This window comes from Parasteatoda tepidariorum, chromosome 9, assembly GCF_982258835.1.
Source record: "Parasteatoda tepidariorum strain Cologne lab strain chromosome 9, Ptep-v5.0, whole genome shotgun sequence".
Taxonomy (NCBI): Eukaryota; Metazoa; Arthropoda; class Arachnida; order Araneae; family Theridiidae; genus Parasteatoda; species Parasteatoda tepidariorum.
Window position 1 is genome coordinate 77,262,416 of NC_141763.1, and position 24,274 is coordinate 77,286,689.

The 24,274-nt window shown below is 27.7% G+C and overlaps 2 protein-coding genes and 1 long non-coding RNA gene across 4 annotated transcripts in view; 1 reads left to right on the forward strand and 2 right to left on the reverse strand.

Annotated features, from left to right (window-relative positions):
* LOC107437569 (uncharacterized) overlaps window positions 1-11,352 on the reverse strand; it is a 37,913-nt gene extending 26,561 nt beyond the window's left edge. The window contains exon 1 of one of the 2 annotated variants that reach the window (XM_087152171.1): window positions 11,316-11,352. The gene's annotated coding sequence lies outside the window, so the exon portion shown is untranslated. The remainder of the gene's footprint in view (window positions 1-11,315) is intronic. The other variant, XM_087152174.1, reaches the window with a different exon arrangement.
* Window positions 4,587-11,192, reverse strand: LOC147804256 (uncharacterized). The gene is made up of 3 exons (XR_015429353.1): window positions 10,938-11,192; window positions 10,463-10,668; window positions 4,587-5,635 (listed from the first exon to the last, which is right to left on the reverse strand). It is a non-coding gene; the product is annotated as an uncharacterized LOC147804256 (long non-coding RNA).
* Window positions 11,316-23,416, forward strand: LOC107437570 (myosin regulatory light chain sqh). Its single transcript, XM_016049628.5, has 4 exons — window positions 11,316-11,636; window positions 12,386-12,575; window positions 14,382-14,611; window positions 22,044-23,416. The coding sequence occupies exons 2-4, from the start codon at window positions 12,389-12,391 to the stop codon at window positions 22,149-22,151; spliced, it is 525 nt and encodes a 174-aa protein (XP_015905114.1). The 5' UTR covers window positions 11,316-11,636; window positions 12,386-12,388; the 3' UTR covers window positions 22,152-23,416.
* The last annotated feature ends 858 nt before the right edge of the window (window positions 23,417-24,274 follow it).

Below are 24,274 nucleotides of genomic sequence, written 5' to 3' on the forward strand. Positions count from 1 at the left end.
ATTTATATTTTAATTAATAATTTAAATAAAGTTTTTACTAAAGTACAAATAAAGGTGTCTTTTCCTACTTTTTTTTCTGGTGAAGTATATCTATTTTTTATTTATCATTTATTTCAAAGGGTACCAAAATTTTCGAAATTATTATTTTTCTTTTAATTTATAAATTTTTTGAGACAGTTTTAGGGGCGATAGCTATTACGGTTTAAATAAATTATATTAAACTTAATTGTCTGGTTGAAAAATATTTTTTAATAATAATATTTCATAATTATAATTTAAATTCAACTGTTTTTATAATAATAATAATACACTACATAAAGTGACAGAGGAATTAATGGTATACCATTAAAATATATGAAAATATGTTTTGCGATACAGCTTTTTATAATACATCTAGCATTTGAACATAATATATTAATATTAATAGTTATTTATTTTTGTAGAGAATTGTTGGGACTGCGAGAGAAAACATTTTGCCTTATAAATTATTAATGTTATTAACTTCATATTGATCAAATATATTTTATGTAATTTATTTTCGGTGGTTGACTTATAAATTAAATGAAGATTAAATAACTTTTTTCAATAAATTATGTATCCAATAACGAGGATTTAATGGCAAAAAAATTTAATTTTTGTCTTATTTAACTATCAAAAGTAATTAATTTTGCTTAGTCATTTAATTCCAAAATTCTTAGTGAATGACGGATTCCAATGACAAAACCCAACCCATCGTCCAAGAAAACCTCTCACTTGGTTTTATAATGCAAAAATGCAGAGTGGGAGCTCCATCCAAAGACAGATACTTTGAAACCGTGTTTTAGGAATCTATATCTACACTCAACATTTTGTCTTCAGATTAATGTTTTTAAATTTAAAATGATGGGGAAATCATTGGCAATATATAAAGTGTGCATTCACATTTATAATGCTTGGGCCCAACATTCTTACTTACTTGCGTTAAAAATAGCTATTTTAGTCTCGATATATCTGTAATGAGTAGAGCAGCGAACACTTCACGTTAATGAAATATTACCTTTACAATTGTCAAAAAATACACTTTAGGCAGCTCCAGAATAACTTGAAGTGTTAAAATGAAGCACCTAAGGTTGTTGAACAAATAGTTCCATAGCTAGGAGTAAAGAATTATATTTCAGGTTGATAAGTAATAACCTAAGGTTGAAAAAGAAACACCTTAAAGTAGTAAATATCTACCTCTCCTCAAATGTAAGATGAAACACCTCAGGTTGTTACATATACCTCTGGAGGTATATTTGAGGTAAATTTTGAGATATTCATTTGAACCCTTTTCAACCTAATGACATATTTAAATATTAATTTCATTTTTACCTTTGAAAAATACCTCGATTTATCCTTAAGGACACTCTAAATAACTTTTGATCTAATGATCAGAGACCTTCACGCTTAGGGCTCAATCTTAATGGTTCAAGAGATGGGTGACCACAAATATGCTAATTAATAAGAGTCGACGATATTTTAAGTTACGAAGAAGTCAGACAAAAAAAAAAGTACTTTCTCTGAATAAACATATACCATTTTTGGAAGGCTACAGACAGATTTACGAACCCCCTAAATATAGGTGGAAGCGGCAACAATTTATAGCCAGGAGAAGTTAATGTAATAAATCTTACTATTTTGTGTATTTCGCTACATCTCGAGAACTTTTAAAGCAAATTAGATAATTCTATGCAAAAAATTAATTTTTAGTGAACTTTCATTATTTTATTCAATAATGGTTGAAAAACTTTTTAAAAGTAGGTATATAATTCTTTGCACCCATTTTAAAAATTATAATTTTACAAGACAAAATTTGAGCGAAATCGATCGAATAGTTTCTGAGAGATCGAAGTTTAAATATCTAGCCCTTTTGAAATTCAATTTCTAAGAGACTATTCGACTGATTTCGCTCAAATTTTGTATTTTGCCATGTAAAATTATATTATTTAAAAACTGATGCAAAAGAACTTGATAACTTCTCAAAAGTTTTTTTTACCAAAATTGAATAAAATAATAAAAAATAATGAGAGTTTACTAAAATTATTTTTGGATAAATGAATTTTATAAGTGTGTGAAAATTTTCTTCGATTCGCTTAAAAAATTTTGATGTAACACAATGCGTAAAGTAAAATTAACATTAAGAGGTCCAAACTCTGGTCCAAACTTTGGAGCACTTTCTTGACCGCCATATTTCATGGACTGCTGCTATCCGTATATTTTGGGGTCTAGAAATCCAAATCCGTCAAAAATGGTATGCTTATTGGAAGAAAGTGCGATTTCTATTTAATTTTGGCACTTAAAATATCGTCTGTACTAAAATTAGCACATTTGAGGTCACCATGGTGACCTCAAATGTGCTAATTTTAGTACAGACTTGCAAGTCCTAGACATCTTATCATCAAATCAAAAGTTATTCAGGGTGGTCCAGTTCGTTGTTTTTTTCCTTTTGTTGCGCATTGTACATTCCAGGCTGAAAAACGAATGGAATGTATGTTACGATACATTTCAGGACAAACATCCCTTTCTGCCATTAAAGGATAGTCAATTCGTTTTTACTATGGCAAAATATTTTCAGTTTAAAATAGCTTTGCTTCTAATCTTGATGGTTGAAGGCATATCAGTTTCAGGGACAGGGGCAATGTTTTAAAAGCGTACTTGTTTGTACAGTTAGATCGGATCATGATCAATTTAAAAGAATTTCTCTTTCGTGTTAAACTAAAACTACATATGTAACTAATGGATGAAGGGTCATATTACTTCCTAATTCAGTCAGGATGTAAAAAAAAAAAAAAAAAAAAAAAAAAAAGCGTTGCGTTTTTTTTCTTCCATAATTTTAGTCTATTTCAGATTTTTCCTTTTTTTTCAATATTTCTTAGTTTACTTAGAATATATTTAAAATTTTATACATACCTATGATGACCAGGAGAAGTAATTAAAATTTACAAATACAGTAAATCCTGTTTCTGTGCGGTCCTTATTTATGCGATTTTGGTTTTGTGCGATTTATTTTTATGCGGTATATGAATCTTAGCGGCGTTAGCGAAAGTTTAATTTTTCCTATCAATGTACATATACATGTTGTGGACGAACTCTGATTACGTGGTCTCTCCTTGACAACGATGTATCTGGACTTCGCGATGCTCTGTTCATTTATTTTAAACAATCTCTTGATAAGGCAGAGTCAGTTACGTACATACGAGGGTCACTCTGAAATTTTTGATATACAATTTGGTGTTTAAAGTTACACTTCATGAGGTTTACAAGCAATTGACCAGTCGACCGTCGTCATAAAACTGATCACCGATTTTATGGTACTAAGAAACAAATCAATTGAAATCCTATCTTCAAGCTATTGTTAACCATTTCAGAAGATGCGCGTTTTGCTTACGACGAGTAGCAGCAAACTATTTAACGCATAATTTGAAAACTTCTCCATGTACATGGACAATGAAGAATTAATTATTTTTAAAATTTCTTTAGGTCTAATTTAATTGAAAGCATTCTCTCATAAATCATTGATGTATTTTTTTTAAGTCCAACTTTTTTTATGCGGTCCCTAAGCACCGCATAAATTATTTTTTTTAGGTACTATATTGTACAAAGTTGTTTGTTATACGTAATAACTTATAATTTTTTTTGTATGATTTCTTTTATGCGGTCCCTATCCAACGCAGAAAAAAAGGTTTTACTGTATGTTTTTCTTGAGTTTATGATTATAATAACTATTTACTAATAAAAAATAAATATTTATCAGGAATATAAGCTTATAAAGTATCTTGCTCTCCCTTACAAACAAATAAAATAAACTGTGTTTTTAAGTTTCGCCTTTGAAAATTTGATTTCCAGAAACTTCTGTGATCAATGATTTTTTGAAACGTCTGAACCTTCGATCTTAGGATCACTGTTAGCGAAAAATTCGGGATTTTTCCAGAGCGTAATCAGCCCTGCCTATTGACAAAACAAGTTACGATTACTTTTGGACCACTGAAAGCTAAATTTGTCACTTTACCACTTAAGAGAATTATTGTAAATAAACTTAGAATTTTTTCTGCCTTACGGGTAGAAGTCTCAAATTTCAACTGAATTGCTATAGATCTGTGTCTGAAGCGCAAAAAACTAAACATCTTCAAAGTTACAAAATAATCCTTTAAGTATTTCTTGAGAAATTTAAAGCACTTGTTTTTTGAACCTGGGACATAGTATAAAATGTCCTTTCACTAACCTGGAGTAGACACAAAAATAAGTTAAAAAATAAAATTGTGTGAAGATAAACTGCTGGAATCTTAAGTAACTCAGATTTATTTGTATTGTCATTTAAGATTTAAAATTAATTAAATACGATTTAATTTTTTCAGTGCCTGTATCAAAGTAATACCATGTTTGGTACTATATATGTTTGATATTATACATATGTTGTGGAGGTTAAAATTTTTTAAGTTCCACTTATTTAAATTAAGAATCAAATATAAAAGATAATTTTCAAAGTAAAATCTTCATAAAACAGAGGAAGTTGATAAATAGGAATTTTATAATCAATATTTAAAGATTAAGTGTAGTAAAGAAAGGAGTAGATTTTTTAAAAATTTATTCTCGAAACATTTCTATAAATACAAAACCTTGTATATTATCAAAATTTCATCAAACACAAATGCAGGAAGAAACTAAACTTTTATTGGACAAAAATGTAGCAGATTTAAAAAACTAAATATAAATTTATACAATTAGGATTAGAAGCAAGCAATCACAAAGTTGAAAGAAACATATACTACATAAATTACAGTTAAAAGGAACATACTGAATGCAAATTTATTGAAAGTAAAGTACTATTCTATCAAAATAGGTAACACCTATACCTAGAAACTTAATTATTTAACAACTTGGTGGGAAAATTTATGTCATTGAAGTCCATCAGAAATTAATAATGAAAGGTAAATGATGAGTTTTTATGTGGACATTTACTTGAAATTTGACAATGGTTAAACAAATATTTTTTTTTTTTAAAAAAAAGCAATAAAAATGACTAATTAAGAAATAAAGTTTGTTTCAGAATTAAAAAAAATATAAAGTTGGCTTACACATGACAAATATTTATTCAAAATTGGCTTGCACATGACAAATATCTATTCAAAATATATCTCACAGGAAGAAAATTAAAATAAGCTAAAAAAAAAAGTCTAAAAAGTTTAGATTTTGAACAATACTTTTGCTCTGGAGGCTGCAGAGGGCCGACACAGGAATAGTGATACCACTGCGAATAAGAGTCGCACAAAATAGTATCACCATACCGCAATCTTGTTTGCATGAATAACATTCCCATGTCATCATTCTCGATTTTGTAAAATCACATTTTTAACCAATAGCCACCCATCAGAAGTAAAGAACAGCTTCACTTCATTAATTTCAACACATGATTCCATACAAGAAGAAACCTTCTCTATACCACATTCAATAGCAGCTTCTTCTTCAAAATGCCTTTATTTATGGTCTTCGATAATGTCTCTTCATCTACAAAGCAGTTCATAAGCATATTTTTTTCCCTCCAAAACTGCTTTTCTTGTAAAAGGAGTGGGCCTATTACCTTTCTTCCTCTTCAAACCAACAACTTTTGTCGTTAAACCTAAAAATATAAAATATTTTAAGAAAAAAAAAAGCTAGATAAAAGAAATCATTGCAGAAGATAAAAATTGCTAAAATAAAAATAAAGTAGTTTTTAAGGACGATTTGAACCCGGCATAAATAATAGAATTAATTTTTGGGCCATTTAATGAGTGATTTTTTTTTAAATATGCAAAACAAAACAAAAAAAAGGAAATTTTTTTTTAATTTTAGAAAGAATTGCTAAATTGTGTATTGTAATCTCATTTGCTAAATTGTGCAGTTAGAAAAGCTAAGGAAGGGAAAATAATAAATCTGACCAAATTGAAATTGTTTTAATGCAAGATTAATATACTTGTTCCTTTCACATTATTGTTGCATTTATATTTTATAATGTTAGAGTTAAAAATTGTGTCTTTAACAATAAAAAAGATTCAAATACAGTGGTACCTTGAGATACGAATGCCCTTACACACGAGTTATTTGAGATACGAGGAATGGCCTTGCAAGCCCTTCTCGTCCTCGACAATGCTCCCGTTCACCCACCGAGCCTCGAAGTCTATAGCCGAAAATTGTGCTGTCGGCTAAGTCCGTAGCTTTGAAGGATTCGAACTCGAAGTGCCAGCGGAGGAGGAGATTGTGCCTCTGAGAAAATCCATGGACCTGGTGATGGGTGAGCATTCGGGCGTACTGCAAGAAATTGGATTCCAGGAAGAACCAGAGGTGGAGGAGGTTATCTTTACAAATGAGATAAAAGAATTCTTGGGAATGTGGAAGAGAATTTCACAGTTCGTGGAAAAGAAACACCCTGAAAAAGTTGAAACTAGTAGTACATCGGAGCTATTTAATGATACTTGCCTAACTCATTTCTCCAGCATTCTGAAAAGGAAGAAACAAATCTCCTTGGACAGTTTTTAAATCTGGCTAAAAAAGCAAAGACCAGTGAAGAGAAAAGCAGTGACTAAAATTAAGCATATAGTAGCATTTAAGTTGTGTGTAAGTTGCATTTAAGTAACCAAAATACAAATTTGCATGTACACTTTATAAAAGCAGTTTTTTCTGCTTTACCTCTTTTATTATGTTTTTATATAGTATTTGTCATTTATAAATACATTTTTCTTATTCAAAAACACACAACAAAAACAATTGAGGGTAGCATATTTGGGGACGGAACGGATTAATGGCATTTCAATGGGCAAAATTGCTTTGAGATACGAGCAAGGTTAGGGATTGAATTAAACTCGTATCTCGAGGTATCACTGTATATGTATTAGTGAGTTGGTGATGATGCGTTATTTAAACTCCTTTTAATTTTGTTATATGCATTTTATATTAACTTTTTGGATTTATTTCTATTTTTAAGCTTTTACAATACTATTTAAATAAAAATATTTACACAGTAAAACTTATAAAAAAAAGATCATTATCATAAAAAATACTATGTCATAATTTAAAGTGAATAAAGATATTTAAAGAAATATGAATTATATTAAATGTCAGCACAAAATCACTATTTATGATAATAACACTCCGAATATATTCTTCCTCAATCGGAAACAAATTGTTTACTAATATAATACTATTATAAGGGTCATGCATTAAATTATTAAAAAAATTATATTGTTATAACAGTTTGCATAACTTAAGTCAATGTACTTGCTTTACTTACAAGTATTTCATTGAATTTATTTTTAGAACACAAACATTAAATTTGCCTCAAAACTTATTTTACTTGGCCAAAAACAAATTCAGAATTTGAATTTTCCATGTGTCTTTGCTTCTAACCATATTTCATGGATACATAAAATTTAAAGCAAGGACTGCATATGAAAATTTACTATGCTCTTATATATAACTAAAATACATTTGACATTATGGCAGGGTAAAAAAACAGGGGATATTTCGTATTGTGATCTGGCGAAGCAACTACAATTGTCAAGGTGCCAAACAGATTTTAAACTTGCAAATTTTTTAAAAAATATATGTAGATAATTCCCTAGGGGCCCAGAAGCAGAATATTTTCAAATGTTCTGCAACAGGACTTATTAATATATACAAATGTTCTGCAAGGATTTCACGGCGAAAAAAAGTTAGCTTTACATTAAAATACCGTATTTTTCGGCGAAAGCGCCGCTTCGTCAGAAGCGCCGCACCTAGATAAAAATGAATTTTTTTAAAAAAAAGTTATAGTAAGCGCCGCAAAGGCGCTGAACCGCGTATATCAGCATCCTTTCAGAAGAGACCTTTAAATTACCATTTAGAATATCTGTATAATAAAAAATTACATTTTTTTATGCATTTCACAAAATAAAGTTTTAATTTCTAAATTATAATAAAAAATTTCTTTTTCAGCAAAAAAAAAGCAACAAAAAAAGTTTTCTCTTTCAGCAAAAAAAAAGAAAAGAAAACAACAAAACTATATCAAATAAAGTTGTTCTTACTAGTTGGCACCACGCCAAAAAACAGAAGAACAGCAAAAAAATATTTATAAGTTCAGTAGCTGAATTAAGGCTGAACTGATTACAGGAATCCGTAAAACAATGCAATAAGAAAAATACAATAAAAATTTATTAAAAGAAAGATTTAAAATAAAAAGATTTTAAAATTTATTACCGTTAACAATTTGAGGAAAAACTAATACATAATAACGAAACAGCTAATAATAACGAAATAACTAATAATAACAAGAATAAGAAATAACTAAACAGGCCCCAAAAAAATTCTGAAGAAATTAGCGAACGGGAAATAAGTTTCACTTTCACAATCTTTGAGGGTGGAATTTTAGAGGGTAGAATGCCCTCTCCTTCAATGGAAATAACCCAATGTGACTCAATATTTAAAAGGGGTTGGGGAAAAGAACAGGGTATGGGACCCCTAATCCAGCATTCCAAAATTTGGCACTTAATCTGATCTAATCTTTTTTTTTAATTTTTTTTTTTTAAGAAATTTATATTGATAAGACAAAAAAAATCAGCTATATTCTTTTTATTTGGAATTTTATTCTGTTGAAGTAACTTACTTTATTTTATCTTTTAAAAATAAAAAAGCTTGAAAAAAAAATTATAAATCTGTGTCAAAAGAAACATCTGTTTCTTAAGCAGTTTAAAATAAAGTGAGAAGTAAAAACACTTGCATTTCCAATGAACAAAATAAAGAAATGGAAGTTGGAAAAAACTGATCAATCAATCTTGACAGCTGTGCTTGTGCTTTACCCCCAAATTTCCCTCTTCTGTTTGACCATAAATTGGCCACACCCAGTTGACATTGAAACTACCATGTGGACAACAAAATGAATTCTATCCCTTTTGCGGTTTTTTATTTGATTCATAAAATTTTTTTTTATTTTGCCGCTTTTTATTTTTTCTTGTTAATTGTTGCTTGCTTGTTTTTTTTTTTATCGTTATTAGTTTTTAGCTTGTTTTTTGTTGTTATTCATTGTTAGTTTCTTAGCATTAATTGCTAAAAAAAAAATTTTTTTTTTTTTGTAGTTCCCTGTTAGCTTTTTTTTTCTTCTTGCGAGGTAAGCGTCTTTTGTTAAAACAAAATGTTATCTAAAAGAAAAAACGAGAACTATGATCTCGCTCCAAAGAAGAAACGATTGTTTCTTCTTCATAGGATTCTGATTATTTCTTCTTGATTATATTATATAGATTATTATTTTGATTAGTAAAATTTCTCTTAAGATGGGCCAGTTTTAAATTCACCCCATCATAATCTACGATCGAAACTTGACTAAATTTATTGGTTTTTCTGAAATTAACAGTGGAATTGAATTATAGTAAAATTTGGGGGCCATATTGGAATTTCCGAAAGAGATCCGAAGTTCGGCATTTCGTCAGTCCCGTGAGTGTCGGATTTAGGGTCCTATACTTCCTTTTCTGTTCGCTCAAATTACAATTGCCAAGGCGCTAAATAGATTTCTAGCTTGCGATTTTTCCTTAAACTGGGGATGGATACAAGATGCATACCTTTTAAATTTTCTCCTTATGCGATGTTTTTTTAAAATTATTATTTCGCTTATTTATTTTCTTACAGGCTGCTGCCAAAAAGTTTGCTAAGAATTGGCGATGTTCTGCAGCAGATCGCGATATGGGCGAATATTTCGTTGACTTCGTTATTAATTTTTTTAAATAGTCTTTCTCTCAGAAAATTATTCCATCTTAAATAACTTTCCTTGACAAATTTTTTTGCTACTAAAAAATATTTCGTCGGAAGCGCCGCTGCATCGGAAGCGCCGCATGTAGGAAAAAAAACAACTTTTTTCCCGATAGCGCCGCGGCTCTTCCGCCGAAAAATACATATTTTCATTTATTAAAATACAGGATCATACACAGATACTGTACATTATTTTTAAACCAAGGCAAACATTCTTGATTTGTTACTTTTTCAATCACTTTTGAGGTGAAAAATTTTGTTAATGACGATGAATTATTAATAAATTATTATCGCAGGAATATGCTGTCACTTATTCAAGATACAAATTGTTCTGCAGGACCTCGTTTGTTCTGCGACGTACGTCGCAGTTTTAGGCACTTTCTGCTTCTGGGCCTAGGGGTAACTACAAGGTATACCTTACGAGTCAGTCCCTTTCTATGACATTTCTTTTAGTTTCTCGCGGGTCACTGCCCGGAAGTTTCCTGGACTTTGCGATTACTCTGCCGCAGATCACGATACAGAAATCTCCATTAACAACAGTTTGAGCAACAACAATAAGTTCAAATAGATATTATAATATTCACATGTAAGTCAGTGTAAATCACTCTGAGTAACAAAATAATTTCTTAACTATACAAACAATATTATGATAGAAAATGGAGATAATTAGAGTAAATGTAGGAAAAATTTTTACCTATATGAAATGGAACAGAAATATAGATACTTGGAGATTCACATATTTTTGAACTTTCTCTTGGTGCTCAACAGGTATCAGGCTTTCTTTAGGCGAAGAACGGAACAAAGATTCGGAGAGGACATGGTCATGATCCTCATTCATTGATTTTATCTGCAAAAATTGTTTATCTGGAGACAGCAGCTGGACAATTTTGAGTAAAGGTTCTGGAAAATAAAATTTTTTTTTAAACAAACTACGTATAAAAAATGTATAAACTAAACTCTATAAGGGCTTGCAGACACAATATAAAATAATAGATAGCAGGTCAGAGAACATATAAAACAAGAGTGTTAAATTGTTCTTTACAAGGTGTATAGTGACTATTGACATGGTGACATCAGGAACGATGTTGCTAATCAATTAACACATTTTAAATAATTCATTTTAAATAACACATTTTAAAAACTAATTAAACAATACAAAATTTACTTACTTGGATTGGCGACTGTTATCTGTACATTTTTTTTAATGAATTCTTCCACCATGTGTATTTCAATTCCAGCGGAGCCTTATCAAATTTTTTAAATTTCTTTGAAGCATTTTGTAAAGTTTTCGCTTCTCTCTTCCAGAAGATCGTCCTTTTTTCTTTTTCAAATTCATGAATGGCTATTTGTTATTCTTCATATGAAGAAAATCAAGATGCTACAAAAATTGTAGCTGCCTTGACTACTGTAAACAGAGCTAAATTATTTTTGAAAAAAAAATCGGAGAGTCACGTGGACAGATACGCTCTATGATTGGTTAAAAATTTGATCGGTAAGATAGCAAAATGAATTTTACTGCGCCGATAATCGGTGCAATAGACACTCCGAAACAAATACTATCAGCATAACAAAGAGAACCTGCCAAACTGAATATTATAATTTATAATAATTTAAGAATTAATAACAATTAAAGGAATTTTATAATGAATCAAATTTTAAGGTGCATTTCAAGAATATTTACTAAATATTCACATAAATAGATCTCATAAAAATATTTATTTTTGAATGTTTAGATTGACATTGTTAACTGTAATCATAAAATAGTTATGCGATGAGAAATCAAATATTTACGTTTTGAAGTGGTTTAGGCGTTGTCTGCCTGACGTTAAAATTTAAATTCATATTTCAATTTGAACTCTATAACTGCAGTAAGCTTTCAATTTAAAACTTAAAAATATTACATTTTTCTATGTAGAATCCATTCGTTTTATAATTTAATGACTAATATTATATATTTTAATATTTTTTTAGCTGTCATTGTTTCATAAATTTGATTAATCGTTACTTGTTTTCTATATCTTTTTTAATTGAAAATATATAACTGCTTTACTTATTGTATAAATTCAATTCACTAAAAGAATTTACTATATCATATGTTATATGAATAAATTATTTAGCTATAATCTTCTTAGGCGGACTTTTCGAAGCTCTAACTTTCTTAATTTAATCTAAAATCAGTTTGGAATTTAAAAGAGAAAGTTATGCAACAATTTTATTTGAAATTTATTTGTTTTACTATATAAATTCAATTCAAAATGTTGACTGCATGCTTATTTAAGTAATTTACTTGGAAAAGATATCTTCATCATACCTGTGCCAAAATTAAAATAAACCAAGATTTTTTCGACTTCCAGACTGGGACTCACGAAAAATGAAATCAAATATCACAGAAGTAAACCAATTCGAAAAATATAAGACCAACCTACTCATATTTTTTTTTCTTCCAAATTTTCAGGAAGTCTAAAACCTGTTGATCTGACATTTTAAGCTGATTTAATGAAAATCAGCTTAAAACTTAAAAGACAATTAGTTTTTATTTCATAATTTAAATTTATTACTGCCTGTACTAAATTATTTTTATGATTCATTAATACTTGTTTTTATTATTCAATTTTAGATCATGTCTAGCAGAAAAGCAAGAGGTCGTGGTACAACCAAAAAACGTGCCCAAAGAGCAACCTCTAATGTGTTTGCTATGTTTGATCAAGCCCAAATTCAAGAGTTCAAAGAAGCTTTCAATATGATTGACCATAATAGAGATGGCTTTATTGACAAAGAGGATCTTCATGATATGCTTGCATCATTAGGTAAGCTGTTAAAAAAAGTTTTTTAAAAAAAAAAAACAAATCTGATATTGAATAATTGTGTTGTGGTTTTCATTCTTTTGGTGTAGCCCTAATTTTGTATATTTTCATAAAATCTAGAAAGAGAAGTTTTTTTTACAGAGTCCGTTGAAATATTTTATTCAGATCAATGCTGTAAGTGTAGAATATTTAACATGTTTTTACTGTTTTATTTGTATTTTAAGAACTAAGCTGGAACTGATTTATTTCTATTTAACCATAAGTTTAGCTGAAAGCAAGACGAAGCTGGGAAAACAAGTGTCCTCTCAAATAGTTTTTAAAATAATTTTAGATAATTTTTTCTAGGTTTTTTTTTTACCAAAAAAGTTATTTCGTAATATTGTTTTTTAATTATTGAAAGTTTTATGTTTATGTATAGTTTTAACAAAATAAATTTTCTATTTAGTAAAATTAAAATTTACAAAAAATAATTAGTTTTTTCTTTAAAGCAAGTGATATTTTGAAAATGTTTTAACAATTTTTTTTCCTAAGTAATTGTAATTGGAATGCAATGATTAAGAGAAATGATATTTATCTTTATGTTTATGTTCATTTCAAAGGATTGTCCTTTTTGCTGTAGCAGTTAATTTTAATTGTAACAAATGATTCTAGCATACATTAAAATTTAATTTTTCCTAAAATATTTTATTTGAGTATCAAATAACTTTTAAAAAATTATCATTGAACCTGTTAAAGACTGGATTTATCAAATGTGTAAAAATTCAAAAATAGCAACAAGAAAAAAATATTGCTGATGGTAATTTTTAAAAAGAAAAAGTTTTGAATGGTTATCTATATTTAAAAATTATCTAGTTGAATTACAAATATATAATATAACAGATTGGTTTTCTTAAGCCTTGCAGACTAGAGTTAACAATGAAATAAAATAATACTTACATATATTTTATTCACTCATGGGTGAATCACATGCATAACTGAAATTATATATATATTCTATGTTTTTAGTTTAAATGTATTTTGTGATAATCAGAAATGTATTAGATTTCATCCTAATAACTGTGTTTCAAAATTGAAATGAAATGTTCCTGAAAGAATAATTTTAAAATATTTTTAGCTAGCAGAAATTAAATAGTTTTGACAGGTGTTTCATTTGGCAATTATAAATTTTATACATTTTAATTCAATTTAATTTTAGGAATCTAATTAGATTATTTTAACTTAAAAATATTTTTTTTTTTCATTTATAATTATTTTTTGGTAGGTAGGAATTCAAGGACCATTTTTGTGACCATTTTGTATTTTCTTAAAAATTTAATACGGAAAATAATAGTGTTTTAAAGTATTCTTAGAGAAATCGAGAAAAATGCATTTTTATTTGTTCCATCTTTGAAAGTGAAATTTATGTTGTTACTTTTCCAAAAAATGAACCATTATGCCATAACGTTTTAATTTTTATAAATTTAAAACATAAAATCAATTTGTCATAATTTTCAACTTGTATTTTGATTAAATAATAGCAGAATTTGTGAAGGTTGAATATGAAATATATAATTCTAATTAAAATTACTCCTTTTTCAATTTTAATTTGGGAGATTTATTTATTTTTTACAGTATTAAAGAACAGAAATTACAGAATGTTTATAATCATGAAAAGTGTTGTTGTAGGACATTATATATAGGATGCCAATTTATCTACTTGGTCGAACACTACAATTGCAACCATTATGCTATCATTTTTATTTATTAAAAATTTATGTGTTTCAAGAATTATAATTATAAATCAAAGACTAATATTTGTACATTTTGCAGGTAAAAATCCTGAAGATGATTACCTGGAAGGTATGATGAAGGAGGCACCTGGTCCTATAAATTTCACGATGTTCTTAACTCTTTTTGGAGAAAGACTTCAAGGAACGGATCCTGAAGATGTTATTAAAAATGCCTTTGCTTGTTTTGATGAAGAAAATAATGGTCGAATCAATGAAGAACGCCTAAGAGAACTTTTAACTACAATGGGTGATAGGTTTACAGAAGAAGATGTAAATATTAGTTTTACTTCTCCAAAACATAATTATTATAATTTAATAATAAATATTTGAAAAGATCATTTTTATAATGTTTTACATATTTTGATACATTTTTTTTAACAAGATTTGAAATTTTAATTATATTACTAAAATTATGATTGGGATCTGATCTTGCACGTATGTGGATTGGAATTCATTGCACATACTTGCTAATTCACCCATTTTTACATTAGTTCTCTCCCCAACCAGATTTTTCACATGTTTTTTTACCCCCTTTTTTTAAAAAGACTTTTGCCACTTTTTAATTAATTTTCTGAATGCTTCTTTCTACAGTTAATCATTTTAAACTACTAAATGTTTACTAAAAAATTTAAATCTGCATTAGTAAAGATTTGAATGAGCTACTTTATTAGGCTACAAGTAATGTTAAAATATGTATGCCTCCTGCATAAGCATGCTCTTTTTCTGCTGAAATTTCAGGTATTTTTTCCTGAAGCCACAATCATCCTTGTTGCATGTATCACTTTTACACATATGGTTTAGCATTTATGTTTGTTATGGCCAGGGTTGGCAAGTTTTTGACACGTGACGGTTTTTACCGGTTTATACCATGGATTTTACCGTCATGTCAAAAACGTCGAAAACTGTCAAAAACCCATAGTTTTGGTAAAACTGTATTTTAGAGTTTAACTGCTTATAATTTAAAATTAATTCATTTTTGGGCAATAAAATTATGAAAAAAAGTTGTTAAAAGATATTTAAGAACAGATTCTTGCATTTTCCCAACATGATTATATCAAAACATACTATTTGAAGTAAAATATTAGGATACTAAACAAATTTTTCAACATTTCCAAGCGTCATTTTGTTTGGCATATTACATTACTGAAGAATGTCAAGTCATTCTTGACTTAGAGCAGTGATTCTCAACCACTGTGCCGCGGCACTTGTGTGTGCCGCCAAATTCCTTAAATGTGCCATCAAATATTGGAAATGATACAATAAAAATTATAATGCTTTTTTTATTACGAGTAAAGTTTAAATTAAAAAAAAGTATATATATATATATATATATATATATATATATATATATATATATATATATAAAAATATATATACAATATATATATATATATATATATATATACTTTTTATAACTTTTCCACGCTTTAAACGCGTGAACATCTTTGTCGGTGATTGTCTTGTCTCAGACAATCTTAAAATAAGTTAGAATAAGAAGAAAGTTTTTAAATTGTCTTTGACAATTTTAAAAAATGTTGAAATTATAGGTAGGAAATTTAATGACTATTAAAATTATTAATTAACAAAGTAAAGCAGGTTAAATATTAACTTTCAAATGGAAATAAAAACTAATCATTAAAGTAAGCTATGCAATAAAGAGTTATCAAAACAAGTTAACAAAGAATAACTAACGAAAAAAAAGCTAGCAATTAAAAATTAGCAAAAATACTAGTTTACAGGAAATCACAAAAAAATAAGAATTAATGTAAAACAACGAACAGATAATAACTACAGAAAACAAGCTAACAATTAATAACTAGCAAAAAAATAAATAACTATTACTAACTAACAAAAAATTAGTCGGAAGAAATAATTAATCCCTTAATAAACGTGCTTTTGTAGTACATATTATTTTATTTCACATTCAAAATTATTATCACAAACTATTTAACACGGTGTATCATAGGTAAGTAAACAACTTTTAAACTAATTTTTTTTTTTTGTGCCGTCAAATTTCAAAATCGTTAAAAGTGTGCCGCCCCCAAAAAAAGGTTGAGAATCACTGACTTAGAGTTTGTTAGTAGTTACAAGCTTTGAAAGTTTTGTTTAGCTTATTTCTAATATTTAAGAAATGCCAAATTTTAAATTCTTCTTTTTAGTTCTTGAATTTATTAGTAGTTCCAAGCTTTTTTGCTTGTTTGTTTATTTCTAACAATTAAGAAGTGCAAAATTTTGAATCCTTTGCAAATCAAGTTATAATAATAAAAGTAAGTATCACTATTTTCAATAAGTATATTACAATATTTCTATATGAATGTATATCCTTCTATAAGAATACATGTATATAGTTGCAAAATCAATAGCAATCATTTACAACATTTATTTATAAAGGCAATTATGTGAAAATAATATATTGCCTGCTATATGCCATAATTTAGAGAAAACAGTAGGTTTTTGACAGTTTTTACCGGTAAAAACATGGTTTTTACCACTGTCATGTCAAAAACCAGTTTTTGATGGCAAAAACCCAACCCTGGTTATGGCTTATTGGTATTTTTGTCTTTCTTTTTTGTTGTATAATTTTTTTTCTTCCCTTTTTTTGCTGAGAAGCAATCTCCAAAGTTTTGAAAATTTCTCTACATTTTTGAAATTTTTTTCTTCAATTTTCAGTTTGATTGGTTTGCAGGTCTGATTTCATCTGATTCAAATGGTCAAATTTTTTTTTGGTTTATATATATATATATATATATATATATATATATATATATATATATATATATATATATATATATATATATATATATATATATATATATATATATTAGTAACTTTCAAATAAGAAAAGAAAAAACTCATTTCAAACATGGATACATTGCTTTTTATTAACAAAGAACTTGTCTTACAGTCGAGATTATGCTTAAAAGTTGAAGGGGGGAAATGTGAAGTCCTCATTGATTTTATTCATTTTAATGTAATTAGTTTTATTAATATTTGTTTTGGTTATTAGTGGGTGTAACCAAATAATCATTTCAGAACATGGCTAAATCTTTGTAAACTCTCAGCTTTGCTGTAAGATGTATCTATTACAGGGATGAGATTCTTTCGCGGATTTCCGGTTTTTCTCAGATTTTTCCCGCTAATTTCTGCCGAAATTTTTTTTTGCACAAGTTAAAATATTTTATGAGGAATTTAATTTTCCGCGGAGCGAAATTATTGAAGTCTTCATTCCTCCCTCTGAAGTTTCTCTAAAAATCATTTCCTTGGGATAAAACTGGTTGACCTTTATACAGGGATGAGATTTTTTTCGCTTTTTTCTCTCGAATTTCAGCCTTTTTATCAAAAATTCAGATTCTCTAAAAGTTTCGTTTTTTTTTATATTTATTTATTTATAAATATCCCGTTTTTTTTAAAAAAAAAATCAGTCGTTAAAGTCAAATTATTATATTTATTTACGATTTTCAAAGAAAGACAGAAAATTCAAACTACGTCCTAGCTGCTAATCCTTCCGCATGTTTACTTATATTAGCTATTTTCTCCGATTTCACGCATAGAAAATAAGATTTTCCGTATTTTTTATCCGTCGGCCGGATAGCTCGTATTTTCGTAATTTAGACGTCGCTGCTTCTTGTATTCTGGAGAGAAAGGAAACAAAAAAAGCAGAAAAAAATAGAGGTGGATTTGTGGTGAAAATATTTATTTGCTCATTCAATTAATCTTGTAAATTTTTATTTATTGTGTAAACAAAAAACAATTCAAACAATCCTTTTAGAAATCCCAAGTCCTGACTCTGCAAATATCTCGATTTTTATTCACGCGATTTTAATATCAATCATCGATTTTCGTATTTACCTGATTTAAAAGTTGCGCATTGCATTACGCTTTTTAAATATAATATTGTACATTATGACTCGTATTTACGAGATTTAAAAATCTAATATCGTGTTTTGTATTTTTGCATTTTTAAAATCGCAATTTTATTATCAAACATCGATTTTCGTATTTACCTGATTTAAAAGTTGAACGTTGCGATTCTTATTCAGGCCATTTAAATATTGAACATTGTGATTCTTATTTACGAGATTTAAAAAACCAATTTCGCGATTTGTATTTACGAGCTTTTAAAACCCTATGTAGCTACCCGAGCTTAAAATCCAATGTCGTGATTCGTTTTTGCGGTTGTAATATCGCGCGATTTTAAAATTATGCATCTTGATCTAAAAATTGCGCATCATGATTTGTATTTTCGCATTTTTTAAATTCGATGTAGAGTTTCATATGCACGTGATTTAAAAGCCTCATATCGGGATTTATAATCACATGGATTACAAGTTTAAACAAAAATTAGACAAAAAAAGTGCGATTTATATATATATATTGAATTTCCTCTTCTTGGATTTCCTCTTTTTTACTTTCTGACTACTCTCATCCCTGCTATTAGTATATAAAACTTCATGTGCTGTTTAACTTGCTGTTAAATCTTAAGGTAAAAGGTCATGGGCAGCTAAGTTATACAATTACTATTTCTTAGTGCAAAAGTAGGAAACATGGCCCTTTACTTTTAAAAAGCATGATCTCTAACTTTATTTTCAACTGGATTTAGTATTTCATGAAGGCTAGATGTGTTTAATTGATCATAAATGACTGAATCAAATGTTGATGGCAATAATAAATTTATATTGTCAGGGGTCTGTCTAGGTTTTTCTGAGCGGTACCTATTTTGTGAAAATTTAGACATAATTTGTGAAAAATTAAAAATTATATTTAAAAATCCTGGACACAAGAATATGGATTTATCATTTCTTAAGGAATACAAAAATAAAATTTTAAGAAAAAGTATTTTGTGAAACTACTGTTTTTCCTAAAATTAAATTTGTGAAACTACCGTTTTTCCTAAAGTTGAATTTGTGAAGGTTTCGCTAAACGGTAGTAAATTTGGTCTGGACTGACCCCTGATCATTAAAATTTTTTTCTGCTGCATTAAAAAGACGTGATTTCTCTTAAAAAATTCCTAATTAAGTAAAATTTGGGTTTCAATTATTTTTGATGTTTTTTTCTTTCTTTTTATATATAGATTTCTTTGAATCTAGTTTTAAAGTTTAAGATTAACTATAAAATATCTATCATATCAATGGAATGAAAAAATTCTTAGTGGGAGGTTAATATTTTATCTTATTATATCTATTTTCTTTCATTCAGATAAAAATAAGATAATATATTATCTGCTTTCTGCATAATAAATTAAAAACACCAAATAGGAAATTTTAGGTACAGTAGTGTTTTTCTATTTTTGGTTTCAGTTTATTTAATTATCTTCAATACTTATATCACATTATTTAATTTGCTTGTAAAAGTACTATCTTAAAATATTCAAATTTTATGAAACATTCAAGTTTTTATGAATGTATTTTATTTTCAAAAGTATATGCAAAAGTATGTAATTTTACAAGTGGTAGTCCATTGGTTGTTAAAATAATCAGTCTAAAGGACAGTTAAAATAGCCAGTTTTAAGGAATGTAGCTATTTTTTTTAAAAAGTTAAATTTATTTTGAATTGAATATTTTTATAACCTTTATTTTTTACATTAATGATATGAATAAATAAATATAAACTAGCATTAAAATGAATTACTACAGTATAGTTTTTGTTGTTGATATTAAATTTTTTAATTTGCACATTTAAAAAAGTGTTAAATCTGGATCGATATATTTTTTCAATTTAATAAATTAGAGATTTTTTTGTGTGCATATAATCATATATTTTTTGTATGAGGGAGTATTTCATGGTGATTGAATTTTGATTGGTTTCCTTATTTGTAAACTTTTTTCATTGATAAATATTTAATAAAGTTAAGTAGTATGTTTTTTAATAGCCTAATATTATGTGCCTAAGGAAAAAGGATGAAGTGTTTTATTTAGAATAAAAATATAAAATGTTACTTACGTTTAGAAAGAACATGGAGTAAAACATATTTTTATTTTAAAATTCTTCCTCTTTTGTAAAGGGAAAATGGGATTTTTTTTCCTTTGAAATTTATTCAAGCATTTTTTAAAATTAACAGGAAACATTTAAAGTATGCATGAAATGACAGATAGAAAGTCGGAAATAGAGAAAAAGCTTTTGTGATTGATGTTACAATTTTTATATGACTGTTGTTAACTAAATGTGAGCTAAATATTTTTTTTTCTTTTGCAAAATTGCTAAAAATTGTAATTCATGTTTTCATATCTAAAATATTTAATAAAAAACTAAAAAATTTGTTAATAAAAAAATGATATTAAAATTTTTTTCTCTCTTTGTATTATGGAATAGTCTTGATAAATCACTCCTTTAAACTTAGCCTAGTACTTGAAAATGAAACAAAAAAAATGATAGGGCTTATCTTTATGATTAGTTTAGTCTTTTAAGCAGGGCTTGAAAAAACCCAACCCAGTTGGGTTTTATTGAAAACCCCCCGGGAAAATTGGGTTTTATTTGAAAAAGCCTGGGGAAAATTGGATTTTTTCATTTACTGCTCATGAACTTTAAGTTTTACTGTGTAAATATTTTTATATATTAAAAAGCGTTGTATAAGCTTAAAAATAGAAATAAATCCAAAAAGTTATTTTAAATTTGTTATTTGTATTTTATATTAAGTTTAAATAACGCATTATCACTAATGCATATTTGAATCTTCCTCATTGTTAAGTGCATAACGTTTCACAATTTTTAACTCAAGCATTATAAAATATAAATGTAGTAATATAAAAGGAACGGATTTATTTATCTTTTTGTTTTCACACACATTTACTTATATTTATTAAACTTATAAATATTACCTGTTATAAAATTATAATCAGTAAAAACTAAAATTTCATCTAACTTTTGAATTTAATAAAAAACTGAAATAAATATTTAATGGTCTTCCATATTGTTATAATAAGATTAAAAGAAAGTGAAATTGAAATTATGTATAATTATAAAGAGTATCAGTTACTTCATTTTTTTCCACTAATTAACCAAAAATATTAACCATTATTTTCAACTAATAAAAAAGTTCTAGCTTATTTTTTTAAAACCAGAAAATAAAACTGTTTAAAAGTGTTAATGTATCACTTAGTAAAAAAAATATTTCTTTTCAATATGTTTAAACAAATGAATTAGTAATAATATTAATATATAAAGCATGAAACTATATTTGAAATTTTGACCTTTTCAGACCATATTATTTAAATTTCTATTTGATTTAATTTCATTAAAATACTACTTTTTGAAAAAACCCACTTAAAGTTTTCAATAATACTATAAAATTATAGATTCAAGTTTCTTTTACTTTTACAAATATTCAAAACTTAATCACATGAATCATGCAACTCTATTTGACAAGTTTATGCTGCACAATAAATTACATAAAATTAAATGTGCACTAATAAGTTTTAATAAAAGCATTTTTTTTGTTGAAAAAACCCACTTAGCATTTGGTTGAAAAAACCCACTTGGGTTTTTTCAAGGTGGGCCCACCCAATAAAACCTGGGTGGGTTTTTTCAATGTGGGCCCACTTGGCAAACCCTGCTTTTAAGTGTAACTAATTATGGGATAATTTATATATATGTATATATATATCTATACACATATGTATATATTATGCAAATGTATATATTTATTGCTATCTCAATCATTTTTATAAAGCTTGTCATCAAGATTGTATTTTAAATTGTTTTTTAGGTTGATGAAATGTACAGAGAAGCACCCATAGATAAGCATGGTATGTTTGACTACATGGAATTCACACGTATCTTAAAGCATGGAGCCAAAGATAAAGATGACCAGTGAAAAGTGATGAATGAATTGTTGATGATATTCTGATTTTGTACTTACTTTAAATGTTTTACTAACCAGTGTTTCTTTGTTGCGAATTTATTCCACTTAATGAAAATGTGATCACATAACATTCAAATAATATGTTTGAATTTACTTTCTTTACTCATCAGTTTTTCTTTTACTTATATTTTTAGTGCCAATACGTAACCTGTTATATGTCTAAAAATAACATAAGGTGTTATGAGACTCTATTTAACTGCAGAATCAGGAGTGAACCCACTAAAATAATGTTCAATAACCCCTCAAACTGTAATTTTAACAGTCAAAAGTGTGATTTATCAACTAATAGTCAAAAACAATTTAAATTCTTCCTAATTAACAAATTTGAATCTGTATTGAATACTATTCTTTGTTTTATCATTAAAAGAAGTTATGTGGCGAGACGTAATATACCAGAGTACTTGAAAGAATTATAATATCCCACAACTGGGGTACGTTATCACATCCTTAAATATTTTATTAACTACAAGTCTAGAAATTTATCTGTACCATAGTCTTAATTTATATGGACAGGGACTTGTTTGTAAAAATAAATTCATTAATTTCACAAACAATTTTTTTGAATGAAAGGAATGTTTCATCTTCAAATCATGCAAATAAAGTGGAGCAAAATTTTCCAAAAATAATTCAAATTAGTCTTACTTTACAGTTAAACTATTCTTTTTAAAATTTTTATATTCCACCCCTTTTTTTTTCTAAATTTTTTTTCTTCTTTCTATTAAACTTTATCTTAATGGTTTATTCTGTATTTTTGCCATTAGGCTTCTCCGTTAGCCAATTGTTATTTTTTGATCACTCTGCATTAAAACGACAATCATCTTCCCCCCCCCCTAAAATTATCAAGAAAATTAAGTTTAAATAATCGAATGAATCAAGACTTAATAAAAGAAGTGTGTATAAAGCCTAGTCATACGTTAATCTGTGTTGATATTTTATGTACGTGAATGATTGATAATTACATTTCGAATGAATTATGAGTTGAAATTATTTTATACTCCTGGATTTAGCCTTCCCATAGTCTACCATTAGCATATTCTGCATTTATTTACTATATACTATTTATAACATGTATATTTTAATAATTTTGTAAGTGCTCGCGTTTCTGTATCTTTGTCTAATGAATATGCTGTGAAGATGTATGGTTTTCAAGAATATTGTTTGAAGCAATTTTTTCTTCTTTCAATGTTTTGCTAAATAAATTGCTTTCTTGAAAATTAGAGGTTGATACATTTTTTGTTGCAAGTTAGTTTAGTGTAAATTATAAATGACTAATATTTTTGCGTTGATATCAGAAAGAGTAATATATAGCTTTCTTACGGTTAGAACCCCCCCCCCTTCCCTGCAAAGTCTCAGACAGTCTACTGCTATGGAAACAAGAATAGTGCATTTCTGGGAGGGTGGCTTCTATTCACTCTAGGGCTAACACAATAAAGGTAAAATATTCCCTCTCTCACCGACCCGGGCCAATACCTGTCCTAAACAATTACCCCACATCTCTACTTGAAATAGTTGTACCTCATTACCATAGTCACCGCCATGGGTTCAGACGAATGGCTAGGGGAGTTTTTACTTTTGACTAACTATAGTTTTTTCTTTATGAAAATGAAAGACGATTTTCTTAGAATAACGAAATGTTTCATTGGATCATGCATTGTTCATTCTTATCCAAAACTTTTAGCCATCTTTCTAGCAGTAGCATGAATCCTTGCTTATAAAATTATTGTTCTTTACTGGTCGAAAACTGATCCAGGTAACTTATGACCTCATTTGGAGTAAAAAGTATTACTGTCTAAATACAAAATTTTTATAAACCCTAAGAAATATTGCGGGCAAACAGTTTCGCGTCCTCAGTGATAATGTGCTTCGAGCACGGGGACTTTAGTCCTGGGGGCTGGAATCGATCTTGAGAGAGAATCAGTGGATGAAGTTTCATAAATTAATATCTCTTTTCCATTTGTTTTTAATATTCAGGGTTGATTGTGCTCCGGAAAAAATCCGGATTTTTTGTTAACAGTGATCCGGAGATCGAAGGTCCAGACGTTTAAAAAAATCATTGATCACAGAAGTTTCCGGAA